At 42.5% G+C, this 13,661-nt stretch overlaps 2 protein-coding genes across 2 annotated transcripts in view; both read right to left on the minus strand.

The window, feature by feature from the left end:
• Positions 1–741: 741 nt before the first annotated feature.
• LOC131197302 (olfactory receptor 10AG1-like) lies at positions 742–3,276 on the minus strand. The gene has a single exon (XM_058181184.1). It carries the CDS (start codon positions 3,274–3,276, stop codon positions 2,326–2,328), a length of 951 nt encoding a protein of 316 aa, XP_058037167.1. The 3' UTR covers positions 742–2,325.
• Positions 3,159–13,661, minus strand: part of LOC131197300 (zinc-binding protein A33-like) — a 32,838-nt gene continuing 22,335 nt past the window's right edge. Inside the window, exons 5-7 of the mRNA XM_058181181.1 lie at positions 9,891–10,015; positions 5,935–6,484; positions 3,159–3,300 (exon numbers count right to left, since the gene is read on the minus strand). Coding sequence (XP_058037164.1) covers position 3,300; positions 5,935–6,484; positions 9,891–10,015 — 676 coding nt within the window. The 3' untranslated portion in view covers positions 3,159–3,299. The remainder of the gene's footprint in view (positions 3,301–5,934; positions 6,485–9,890; positions 10,016–13,661) is intronic.

Genomic DNA, 13,661 nt, shown 5'->3' on the forward strand with positions numbered 1-13,661 from the left:
CCGATCAGCTTCGGAACGACTGGACCTCCAGGTGCTCTCTAGGCGTCTTCTCCGGCGTTTCATCTCCCTCAGCCCCTCGGAGAACCAAGGGGCCGGACGAGACCTGCGCCGGGTCAGAGGCCGCAAAGGCGCGACCCGGTCCAAGGCCCCAGCCGCGGCCTGTTCCCAGGCTGCAACTAGTTCCTCAGTTGAGCCGTGGGCCAGATCCTCAGGAATTGGCCCAAGCTCTGTCAGGAACCTCTCAGGGTCCATCAGGCGCCTGGGACGGAACCAACGTATAGGTTCCATCTCCCTGCGATGGTGGGTGGCAGTATTTTAGCTACACATTCCTCAGCTATCTCCTTCTCCCTGCCACATCCGCACAGCTCCAACAGGCCTAGCTGTGGCAGCCCTGAAAATGCTTCCAAAACGGCTTCAAGGCTGACAAAAGTATCTATAAAATGATACTTCTAGAAGAATTTTCACAGGCATAGCTTTTAAACCAGAGACTAGGACACAATGACACTGAGTGAAGAGGTGGTATCAGCCAGTTCGGATCAGTTCGCCCGAGCCGGTAGTGAAAATCGCGGGTAGGCCTGCCCACCTGTCCCAGCTCTATGACATCCTATTTAGGATGTTTTTGAGGCTGGCCGCATGCACGGAAAGCAGGCACGCGTGTGAACCAAGAGCGCGTGCACATGGACCGATCGTGTACATGCATGGCGAACTGTTAGTAATATAATGTGAAACCTGCCACAGCACTGAAACATGAATTGGTTTATTGGGGTCAAAGGCTAAGAGTTTATGGGATACAATCCCTCTTTCTGGGCTTTTGGAAAAGAGAGTGATGTATACAACGGCAGCGTATTTGATGGAATTCTGCACATCATGAATCTAGTATGGTCAATGAGGCAATTAGAAAAGTATGGGGCAGGTTTACAAAGACAAGGTGGAGGGGGGTGTTGAAAGAACATAAAGGCAGCATTCCATGAACGGCGTTTATTTATGCAGATAGCCCTCAATTTGCAACCAGTAACTTAATGACTGATAGAAGTTATAATCAGCCTGAATAAAACAACTTATGACCCAGATCCAAAGTTCCATCAGGCTGATCCACCCCTCCATGGTCAAGTGACTGCGTGCACTTCAGGTGCTTGGAAACATAGGTGAATTTATTATTGTTTGTGTCATCCCATGGTCACATGGCCGTATTTTACAATGGTTTTGCCAAAAAGCAGCACTTTCATAAAGTAATGGGTTTGTCTAATAACGTGTTTGCTTTGCAGCCACCATAAAAAGAGTGTAAAATTGGGTCCATCATATGACTGACCTATGTAACAATCATAATTATGACTTATGACCATATGAGCAAGCTCTATTACAGCTTTAACTTGAGGGTTAATGGGTTACTTTCGCTTAGACCAGTAATGGCTAACCTTTTCGCCATCGCGTGCCAAAAACGGGGGGAGCGGGGGGGGTTGAGCACATGTGTGCCCACACACATAATTCTATTTGTCCCGCCCGCCATGCATGCGCACACAACCCACCCATGCTCCCCCCACTTTTGGCACACAATGGCATTGTGGGCATGGTAGGCCCGTTTTTGCTCCCCACAGGCTCCAGAGCCTTTCTAGGAGTTGAGTGTGTATTCTTTTAGTGAGTTGTTAAGGTCACCTGGAAGTTTATTTGTGTCATTGGCTCCACATCCATTTGCACTACTCAGGTGACCCTGAGGACATGGAAAAACCTCCAAGTGGTCTCAACAACTCGCTAAAAGAATGCAAATGACCAGCGGTCTGCAAGGAGTATAAATCCTTCCATTCCCCACCATCCAGTCAGAGCTGAAGAAGCTTCTTGGATGAGAAGCGAAACTTCTTCAAAGAAAAAACCAGAAAGTCCAGTTCCCTCTTAAAAAAGCACCTTTGGGTGTCACATTAATTCAATCCAGATTAAAACTAGCATTAAAATAAATAGATGATGTTTTCTTGGCTGTGAAATAGAAGTGGTTTATCCTTGCTTGCTTTCAGGATATTTTTTTTTTTAGTTTTCCATTTCAATCTATAGTCTTGGGACTTCCAATACTTCACATCCGAAAGCTAACCAAGGCTGAGATCTAACTAGACGGGGCCACATACTGAGTATACTCTCCAATCCAGAGTTTCTAGATTGCAATTATTCAGATTATTTATCTGGTCAAGGAGTAACAACCAACCAACATTTACATACTTGTCTCAGCAAAGATACAAAAATCTAACGATGTAGGTGATCACTGGTTTTGGTCAGAAAACAAATATTCGCAGTAGGATTATATGGACCTCACAGGATAAGGAACCATTCCAATAACAATCATTGTGGATCTTCTCCAGAACATAGTTTATTACCCATCATTCTTCTCAAAGACACTTTAACCTCTTTGTTCCTCAAACTGTAGATTATGGGATTCAACATGGATGTCACCACTGTATAGAAGAGGGCCAACAATTTGTCACTCTCAGTTGAATAGCTAGATTTGGGCCGAAGGTACGTGATAATGCCTGACCCGTAAAATAGCGAGACTACAATGAGATGAGAGGAACAAGTGGAGAAAGCTTTCCGGCGGCCCTCAGCTGATGGGATCTTCAAAACAGAGGTGACAATATAGACATAAGAGGTCAGGATCAGTAGGAAAGGTGTGGTAATAAAAAGGACAGCCACAATGTATACAGCAATTACATTTCTGGAGGTGTCACCGCAAGCCAGCATCAAGAGCGGGGGGATGTCACAGAAGAAGTGGTTGATCCTATTAGGGCCACAGAAGGTCAAGCTAAAGACATAGTTGGTCTGACCCAGCCCCACCATCAATCCTACTGACCAGGAGGCCATTGAGAGCTGGACGCAGACCGTTGGACTCATGATGACGCTATAACGCAAGGGGTTACAGATAGCAACATAGCGGTCATAAGCCATGGCAGCAAGGAGACAGCATTCTGTGATTCCAAACAAGGTGAAGAAATACATCTGGGTAGCACAACCCCAGAGAGCTATCTTCTTGCCATGCTCTGACATCAAGCTTGCTAGCATCTTAGGAACAATGCAAGTGGTGTAGCATATTTCTAGGAGGGATAGGTTAGTCAAGAAAAAGTACATGGGTGTATGAAGGACTGGGTTGAGTCTGATCACAGTGGTGATGATAGTATTTCCAGCAAGGGACATGCCATACATGAAGAAAACCAGAACGAAGAGGAGCACCTGCAATTGTGGTCGTTCAGAAAACCCAGCAAAAATGAACTCAGTCACCAGCAAAGAACGATTGGACATAATTCATACCAGACGATGACCCATCTGCAAGATGTAAGAGAAAACAAAGAATCACCAATGAAAAATTATCTTTGTTTGCTGCTGCTGCTTTTTAATAGAAAGATGGACTTATCTCCTTGGTGATGACAGGTTCTGATTTCTCACCCTAGTTATAGAGTAATTGCACAAAAGTAAGAAGGAGAAAACAAGGTTGCTACATGAAGCATGCACAGAGAGAGAGGGAGAGAGACAGACAGACAGACAGACAGAGACAGGAAGAGAGAAAGAGAAAGAGACAGAGAGAGAGAGACAGAGAGAGAGAGAGAGAGAGAGACAGACAGAGAGAGAGAGAGAGAGAGAGACCAAGAGAGAGACAGACAGAGAGAGACACAGAGACAGAGCGCAAGACACACAGAGAAAGAATGACAGAGAGAGAGAGACCGAGAGACCGAGAGAGAGACAGAGACAGAGACAGAGACAGAGACAGAGACAGAGAGAAACGGAGAACCAGATTGTACTTTATTAACTTGTTTAAAACAAACCATGGCTTGGTGCAATATATGTATCTAACTATATCTGATCCTAAATAAATCTAGGTTTCCTAAATTTCTCAGGTTTTTTTTAAGCCACAGTACCGCTTGCGGGGGGGGGGTCCCATTATTTATAAAAAGATAATAAATTGTCATCTGGAAATTAACTTCAGTTCATTCTACTGAATATTGGAGGATAACTTACCATAAATGATAAAGCTAAAAGTGCCAACTGACAGATCCCATCATAGGCTTCTCCCAAAGTTTTTCGAAGGAAGGACTTGGATAGTCTAACTTTAATCCAGAGTGAAAAATCTCTATATTAAAACCACTAGACAATTAAGCAGAATCATATGGAGTTCAATAGGATCGAAATGGTAGCAGTAAATAAAAAATTTAAAACTTTAAAAGATTGTTATGTGTGTTTGGATACATAACATATTGATATTAACTTATTCCATATAGCAAATCATGATCGCCTACAAATTCCCAGGAAGTCACTATCAAGTTCTCCAGATGCACTTCAGAATGAAATGTTTGCCATCACAAGGTGTGAAGGGAAGAAAATTATTCCAGCATCTTGAAATGAAAAGAAAATGATTGCTTTATCTGAGATTCTATCAAACAAGCAACTCTCAACTGGGCCTTCGTGAACAATTGCAAACAGCACAACTAGGGTCTTTTGGAACCCAAAATACTTTTTTAAAGATTTTTTTTTCATCCTGAAATTATATTAAAAAAATTAAGACAGTATATTCATTCTATTCACAAACACTTACCTTTGCACTTATCTTTGAAAATCTGATCCAATCTATTGTCAGAGAAGAAAATCTCTGGTTGGCTCAACCAAAGTCTTTCTATATTGCAGAGTTCCCCATGAGGCTTCCCCAGTGAACTGACGTACTTTCTCTCCCAGAAGTAATGACGTCCCTCAAAGCATTTGGGTCCCTTAGATACTTTTCAAAACACAAACTTCTTATTTTTTTAAAGCAATCAGAATGTTGTTATTGTTTGATTTGTAGGGCTGGAAAAACCCACTTCCTTTTAAGGAGAATGAGCCACAGAAGCATCTGCTGCCTAGAGAAACTTCTAATTTCTTAAAATATCTTCTAAATGAAGATATGCTAAACATAAATTTCTAATTATTAATATGCAGATTGAGGTGGGGGGGAATAGTCAAGAAATGCTGGTCCCATAAAATCGGAACTTGGATTGATTTAATTCAATATCATAAGTGAGAGAACAGGGTTTCCAAATGGGATGCAGTGAACCTACGAGTTGAAACCAGGTTGTTAAGTATAGTCTAGGCAGAGGTCTCCAAACTCAGCAACTTTAAGACTTGTGGACTTCAAGGCCCAGAATTCTGCAGCCAGCATGGTTGGTTGAAAAATTCTGGGAGTTGAAATTCACAAGTCATAAATCGCTGGTATAGTCAAAGGTTAAGAAAGCTAGTCTGCAAAAGAACATCATTTATAGACAGTCCTAATCTCAAAACTTTTTCCAGAGCCCCTCAAAACTTGCTGATTGATTGTGTTTGAATTTGTGGGAATATTTATTTATTTATATTTCACATTTCTGAACCTCCCATCTCTCTCAAAGAAGAACTCTGGGCAGTGTACAATATAACATTGTCTCTTCTTAAATGTTTTTTTTTCAAGTTCAAGCCAACTGTCATGTGGTCCCATGAATAGGCTCAGTTCCACCAAGTTTTAACCACATGACATGTTAGACAGGAGTGGGTTTCAAATTTTTTTACTTCCGGTTCTCTGGGCATGGCTTGGTGGCGTGGCATGGATTGATGGGTGTGGCTTGGTGGGCGTGGCAGGGGAAGGATACTATAAAATCTCCATTCCCACCCCACTCCAAGGGAAGGATACTGTAAAATCTCCATTCCCTCCCCAATCCAGGGGAAAGATACTGCAAAATCCCCATTTCCTCCTGATCATCTGGGACATGGGAGAATAGGTGGGGGCGGGGCCAGTCAGAATTTTTACTACCAGTTCTCCAAACCACTCAAAATTTCCGCTACCGGTTCTCCAGAACTGGTCAGAACCTGCTGAAACCCACCCCAATGTTAGATCATCTTCAGACTATTCACAACTGAAATAAAACCCAACGCAGAGCTCAATAACTCTTACATAGTCCTTACTAGATCCGTGGCCACAGGAGGCAGAGAGGTTCACCGTTGAGGCCGTCTTTGTTGACCCCAGGGCTAAACATGGGGTACAGGCACTCAGAGAAGACATCCAGAAAGGTGTAGATGTGGGTCATGGTGTCAGCATCGTAAAAAGAGACTTGTCCTCCTTCATAATTCAAATAGACTCCTATTTTCTGAGGTTTGATCTTGAGGAGCAACTGTTTGGAGGGAGAGTCAAGGGCCTTGTACTCATTGCCATTCCGTAGCCAAATAGCCCAAAAACCATTGCTGGGCTTGACGGTCACTTTGGCCTCCTTCCTGTTCACCGACTCCTTGGCTACCCCAATATCCCAGCTGGTTTTATTTCCAACTTCTACCTCCCAATAATGGCATTCAGAATTAAAACCCTGGGCACCCAGCACACATATAGTCTTGCTAAATCTTTCTGGACCATCCGGGACCACTTCTTCAGGGTTATCTTCCAAGCGTACTGTGTCAAGATTCTTGGAGAGTACGAGGTTGGGATGATTGGTGGCAGGGTCCAAGGTTATAAGGGAAGGGACTGTTGGGAGGAAAACAATAAGAGGGTTATCTCTATTTTGACAACTTTGGAAACTTCCACCCAAGAAGTTATAAAACAAAAAACAAAAAAACACAGGTCTAGGCTAAGCAGACAATTCAAATTCACATCAGTTTTCAGCAATGCCAACCAAAAAATCCTGTTATTGTCCTGCTAAAAATTCAGTGAATTTGGGATCTATTGATTCCATTCCCAGAGTTCTAATTAGGTGATTACAGGTAGTCCTCAACTTATAACCATTTGTTTAATGACCATTTAAAGTTACAACAGCACTGTTGTAAACAGCACAAAGTGCTGTTTTTCACATTGCAGTATCCCCATGGTCATGTGATCAAAATTCAGGTGCTTCGCAACTGGTTCATATTTATGAGGATTGCTGTGTCCTGGGGTCATGAGATCACTTTTGGTGACCTTCTGGCAAGCAAAGTCAATGGGGAAATCAGATTCACTTAATAACGTGGTATTAATTTAACAACTGTAGTGATTAACTTAACTGCAGCAAGTAGAATGGGGGCAAAACTCATTTAACTTAGCAAGAAAAATTCGGGACTCATTGGTGGTTGTAAGTTGAGGACTACCTGTAAATGTATTAGTTGGTATGTCTCTGGACACACACATCATCTTTCCAGCTTTTTAATTGATGAGCTGGTAGGGTAGGGTAGGGTAGGATAGGGATAGGGTAGGAGAGGGATAAGCTAGGGTTAGGGTAGGGTAAGGTAGGCTAGGCTAGGGTAGGTAGGGTAGGGTAGGCTAAGGTAGGGCAGGGTAGGTAGGGTAAGGTAGGATAGGATAGGGTAAGATAGGGATAGATTAGGGATAGGGTAGGGTAGGAATAGGGTAGGGATAGGGATAGGGTAGGGTGGGTAGGGTAGGGTAGGGTACGTCGGGTAGGGTAGGATAAAGTAGGATAGGGTAAGGTAGGGTAAGGTAGCGAAGGGAAGGGTAGGGTGGGTAGGGTGGGTAGGGTGGGGTGGGGTGGGGTGGGGTAGGGTAGGGTGGGGTGGGTAGGGTAAGGTAGGGTAGGGTAGGTAGGGTAAGGTGGGATGGGATGGGGTAAGATAGGGATAGATTAGGGATAGGGTAGGGTAGGAATAGGGTAGGGATAGGGATAGGGTAGGGTGGGTAGGGTGGGGTGGGTAGGGTGGGATAAAGTAGGATAGGGTAAGATAGGGATAGATTAGGGATAGGGTAGGGTAGGAATAGGGTAGGGATAGGGATAGGGTAGGGTGGGTAGGGTAGGGTAGGGTACGTCGGGTAGGGTAGGATAAAGTAGGATAGGGTAAGGTAGGGTAAGGTAGCGAAGGGAAGGGTAGGGTAAGGTAGGGTAGGGTAGGGTAGGGTAGGGTAGGGTAGGTAGGGTAAGGTAGGGTAGGGTAGGGTAAGGTATCCAAATTCCCTGAAGGTATTTTCTCCAAGTTCTACAAGGGGATGCCTTCCTGCATGATTCTCCACTTGAAATGATTATTTAGTGATGGTGTCCAAGAAGAAATCAAACACTACCTGGGTCTACGTAACAGAATAACAGAGTTGGAAGGGACCTTGAAGGTCATCTAGTCCAGCCCCCCCCCCACCAAACAGGAGATCCTACACCATTTCTGACAGATGGCAGTCCAATCTCTTCTTGAAAGCTTCCAGTGATGAAGCTCCTACAACTTCTAGAGGCAAGTTGTTCCATTGGTGGATTGTTCTCACTGTCAGAAAATTTCTCCTTATTTCTAGGTTGAATCTCTCCTTGATCGGTTTCCACCAATAGGTCTCGCCTTCAGGTGTTTTGGAAAATAGGTTGATCCCCCCTCCTCTCTGTGGCAACCCCTCAAATATTGGAACACCACTATCATACCTTTCTGGTACCATTTCCTATGAGGATATTATATGATCACCTCATGGTTAAATATTTTGCAAACCACCAGCCAGCTTGTAAAAGCTTTGAGTTTCATGGCAAAGCACAATCACTTAAGCCTAGAAAGTTCAATTTTGGGGCAACTTTAAAAGTTAGTCAAGGTTACAATCCCCTTCCAAAAAGATGGAAACAAATTCTGAAGAGGGAAGGAAGGTGGGATCTTGCCTTCCTTCCAAAGAGCTGCGAGTAGTTATACTTCACTTGTACCCGTGCCATTTTTACCTTTTTCCTCCCAATTCTGTGAAAAAGATTAAAGTAAAAGATGGCTCCAGGCTGAAAGTTAATTTCTGAGCCTAGCATCCTAAACCTGATTCCATCCAGAGGTTGGGCACTAGTCGTGATTTTATTATGGATTTACCTTAATTTAATACATTACTTCCAATATTGTATTGTCCACATGTTTATTTCTCTCTCTCTCTCTCTCTCTTTCTCTCTCCCCCCCTCTCTCTTTCTCCCTCCCTCCCTCCCTCCTTCCCTCTCTTCATTATCTCCAATATTGCTTGTGGGAAGCCAGCTTGGATATATATATCTGCCTCACAAACAGAGGCTGTGAGTTCGATCCTAGGTAGAGGCAGATATTTCTTTCTCCGGGCACGTTAAGAATATATCTGCTGAATAAAACTCCACATTGATGACAGGAAGGGCATCCAGCCAGTAAATACTCAGCTCCATTCAGTTGCCTAGACTCCACCCAGCAAGGGATTATGGGGTCGTTAAAAAGAGATCGAAGACAAAGGGGTCAACCTATTTTCCAAATATATATATTTGCTTGTGCCTTATGTAAACTAAATTTGCATATCAGTGATTGCCTAATCTCGGAAGATGCCATACACTAAATAAAACAGACCCAGTTAAGTCACATTGTGTGAACACAGCACTGGAATAGCAAAAACTTGTCAGAAATGGTGTAGGGTCTCCTGCTTGGATGGGGGGTTGGGCTAGATGACCTGTAAGGTCCCTTTCAACTTTATTATTCTGTTATTCCCAACATCCATAAATATTAAGCGTACTGTTATGCTCCTTGGCAGCTGCTTATCATGATTCTTTCCAGCCACAATGTTTTCAGAGTTCAGTTGAGCAGCATGTTTTGAATTAAAATGAATGGGCTTTACAACAATTTCAGCTGCTGAACTGTTTAGATTCAGTGTGTACACTGAGGGTGAATTGTTTTCTAACAGCTTTCCTATGGACTGGAAAAGAGATGTGCCTTTTCAATGACAATGGAGAGGTTTGTGTCTGTCAATTTACATAACAGCCTCCTGACTCTTTTATCAGCCTGGGAACCAACCCGTTATCTCTCAGTTGATGGGAGTTTTAATCCACAAAATAGGGAGAGACCTACTTCAAACAAGGCTGTAGTTTAGTTTGATACTCTAGCCACGATGCCACCCTTACTGTGATCCAAAACTGAAATGAGTTATGCACGATGAAATCACTATGTAACTCAGCTTTGTTATGATTTCAATGCTGTTCCCCCTTGATACTCACAAGGTCTTAAGGCCAGCAGCATCTCTCTCCAGACCATGTACTGAATAGGCCCTTTAAACTGACCTAAATTGAAATCACGAGAAATCACAGGCAATGGACTTGCTTTGCCCTCACCGCAACAGTATCTGCAAAGACAGAAAAAATCAAAAAGAATTGTGCAATTCCATGGCTTGATCTTGACCGCCATCTGGTGGCCATATCTGGGAATTTCTGAGTCTCTCAATACTAGCTTTCCTCCAGTTTAAAATGATGAACTAAGCTAAGGAAACTTTATTGTTGTTGTTGATCATGGCACAGTGAGCCAGATGTTCAGACTGGGTTTGGCATTTTTGTCTATCTATCAAGTCCTTACCGACGATCTGGGATAGGCAAATCTGGATGTTTATTATGATTATACTTCTATTCATTAAACATGAAACTTAGTCAACTGAACAATTAAAAATGTATCACAAATATTATTGACTGGAACTAATGGTTGCTGTCAGCATCTTAGGTATCAACCAAGTATCTTCTTAAAATTTAGTTATAGATTTATTTATGAATGAAATTGATTTATTATGATTATTATGTTTATTATTGTTGTTTTTGTTATGTTGTTAGTAGTATTAGTAGTAATGGTAGTATTAGTATTATTTTGGACTTTCAAGTCAGCGTTGACTCCTGGTAAGTCACTGCAATTTTCCTGGTTTCAGAAGAGTTTGCCTGCCATTGCCTCTTTCCTAGGGCTGAGAGAGAGTGACTGGCCAAGGTCATCCAGCTGGTTTCTGCCTAAAAAGGACTAGAATTTATTTATTTGTTAAATTTATTTGCCACCTATCTTCCCAGTCTCCAGTTTTTTAATCTGATGCCTTAACCTCTATATCAGACTGGCTCTGTTGAGCAATCAGCCCTCATTTTATCCTCACAACAATTTAACAGATTAACAGAGTTGGAAGGGATCTAGTCCAACCCCCCCTCAAGCAGCAGACCCTAAACCAGGGGTGTCCAAACTTGGTCCCTTTAAGACTTGTGGACTTCAACTCCCAGAGTTCCTCAGCCAGCTTTGCTGGCTGAGGGACTCTGGGAGTTGAAGTCCACAAGTCTTAAAGGGACCAAGTTTGGACACCCCTGCCCTAAACCATTTCTGAGAAATGGCAGTCCAGTCTTTTCTTGAAAGTCTCAAGTGATGAAGCTTCCACAACTTCTGAAGGCAACTTCTGTTCCATTGATTGATTGTTCAGCAAAAAGAAGCTACTCTGAAAAGCTAAAGAATCAGTTTTCAGCAAATGAACCAGCAAACATGTGGAAAACTCTTAAAAATATCACCGGCTATGGCAAACCTCCTTCCCAGGCTGAAGGTAATCAACAACTGGCAGATGACCTGAATGAGTTTTACTGCAGGTTTGAAAGAAACTACAGCCACCTATCTCCACAACCCCCATCTCAGACACACCATCAACAACCAAGCCTCCTACAACTGACCCCATTTCATTGGGTTCACAACCCCTAGTGATCACAGAAAAGGAAGTGCAGGACCTATTTCACAGACAAAAGCCAGGAAAAGCTCCAGGTCCAGACAAGATAACTCCTTCTTGCTTAAAAGTCTGTGCTGACCAATTGGCCCCCATCTTCACCCATATTTTCAATAAATCACTAGAGATGTGTTATGTTCCTTCTTGCTTCAAACGCTCTACCATCATCCCAGTGCCGAAGAAGCCCACCATCAAGGAACTGAATGACTACAGACCAGTTGCTTTAACATCTGTAGTCATGAAAACCTTTGAAAGGCTAGTGCTTTCCTACCTGAAAACCATCACGGATCCGCTGTTAGACCCCTTGCAATTTGCATACCGAGCAAATAGATCAACAGATGATGCTGTTAATATGGCTCTGCACTACATCCTACAACATCTTGAGTCTCCAAAGACCTATGCAAGGGTCCTTTTTGTAGACTTTAGTTCAGCATTCAATACCATCATTCCAGACATTCTTCTAACTAAGCTAAACCAGCTACAGGTACCGGAACAGACTTGTAAGTGGATCACAAGCTTCCTAACAAACAGGAAGCAGCAGGTGAAGCTAAGCAAGATCACATCAAATACCTGTACAATTAGCACAGGGGCCCCCCAAGGCTGTGTGCTCTCCCCACTTCTCTTCTCTCTGTATACCAATGACTGCATCTCCAATGATCCATCTGTTAAGCTACTGAAGTTCGCAGATGACACAACAGTGATTGGTCTCATTCGAGACAATGACGAATCCGCATATAGACGAGAGGTCAAATGACTAGCCTTGTGGTGCAACCAAAACAATCTGGAACTGAACACATTCAAAACCGTAGAAATGGTGGTAGACTTTAGGGAAAACCCTTCCATACTTCCACCTCTCACAATACTTGACAACACAGTATCAACCTTCAAATTTCTGGGTTCTATCATATCGCAAGATCTCAAATGGACAGCTAACATCAAAAACATCATTAAAAAAGGACAACAAAGAATGTTCTTTCTGCGCCAACTCAGTAAGCTCAAACTGCCCAAGGAGCTGCTGATCCAATTCTACAGAGGAATTATTGAGTCTGTCATTTGCACCTCTATAACTGTCTGGTCCGGTTCTGCAACCCAACAAGAAAAACACAGACTTCAGAGGATAATTAGAACTGCAGAAAAAATAATTGCTACCAACTTGCCTTCCATTGAGGACCTGTATTCTGCACGAATCAAGAAGAGGGCCGTGAAAATATTTGCAGATCCCTCGCATCCTGGACATAAACTGTTTCAACGCCTACCCTCAAAACGACGCTATAGAGCACTGCACACCAGAACAACTAGACACAAGGACAGTTTTTTCCCCGAAGGCCATCACTCTGCTAAACAAATAATTCCCTCAACACTGTCAGACTATTTACTGAATCTGCACTACTATTAATCATTTTATAGTTCCCATCACCAATCTCTTTCCACTTATGACTGTATGACTATAACTTGTTGCTGGCAATCCTTATGATTTATATTGATATATTGATCATCAATTGTGTTGTAAATGTTGTACCTTGATGAACGTATCTTTTCTTTTATGTACACTGAGAGCATATGCACCAAGACAAATTCCTTGTATGTCCAATCACACTTGGCCAATAAAAAATTCTATTCTATTCTATTCTATTCTATTCTATTCTATTCTATTCTATTCTATTCTATTCTAAAATGTTTCAACTCCTACTCTCAAAATGAGGCTATAGAGCACTGCACACGACTAGACACAAGGACAGTTTTTTTCCGAACACCATCTCTCTGCTAAACAAATAATTCCCTCAACACTGTCAAACTATTTACTAAATCTGCACTATTAATCTTCTCATTGTTCCCATCACCCATCTCCTCCAATTTATGATTGTATGACTAACTTTGTTGCTTGTATCCTTACGACTTATATTGATACTGATTGTTTCCCGATTGCTTATTTGTAGCCTATGACTATCATTAAGTGTTGTACCTTATGATTCTTGATAAACTTATCTTTTCTTTTATATACACTGAGAGCATATGCACCAAGACAAATTCCTTGTGTGTCCTATCACACTTGGCCAATAAAAAATTCTATTCTATTCTATTCTGACCGTCAGAAAGTTCCTCCTCATTTCTAGGTTGAATCTCCCCTTGTTCAGTTTCCATCCATTATTCCTTGTCTGGCTTTCAAGTGCCTTGGAAAATAGCTTGACCCCCTCCTTTCTATGGCAGCTCCTCAAGTATTGGAAGACAGCTATCATGTCTCCCCTGGTCCTTCTCTTCA

Source organism: Ahaetulla prasina, chromosome 4 (assembly GCF_028640845.1).
Source record: "Ahaetulla prasina isolate Xishuangbanna chromosome 4, ASM2864084v1, whole genome shotgun sequence".
In the NCBI taxonomy this organism is placed as follows: Eukaryota; Metazoa; Chordata; class Lepidosauria; order Squamata; family Colubridae; genus Ahaetulla; species Ahaetulla prasina.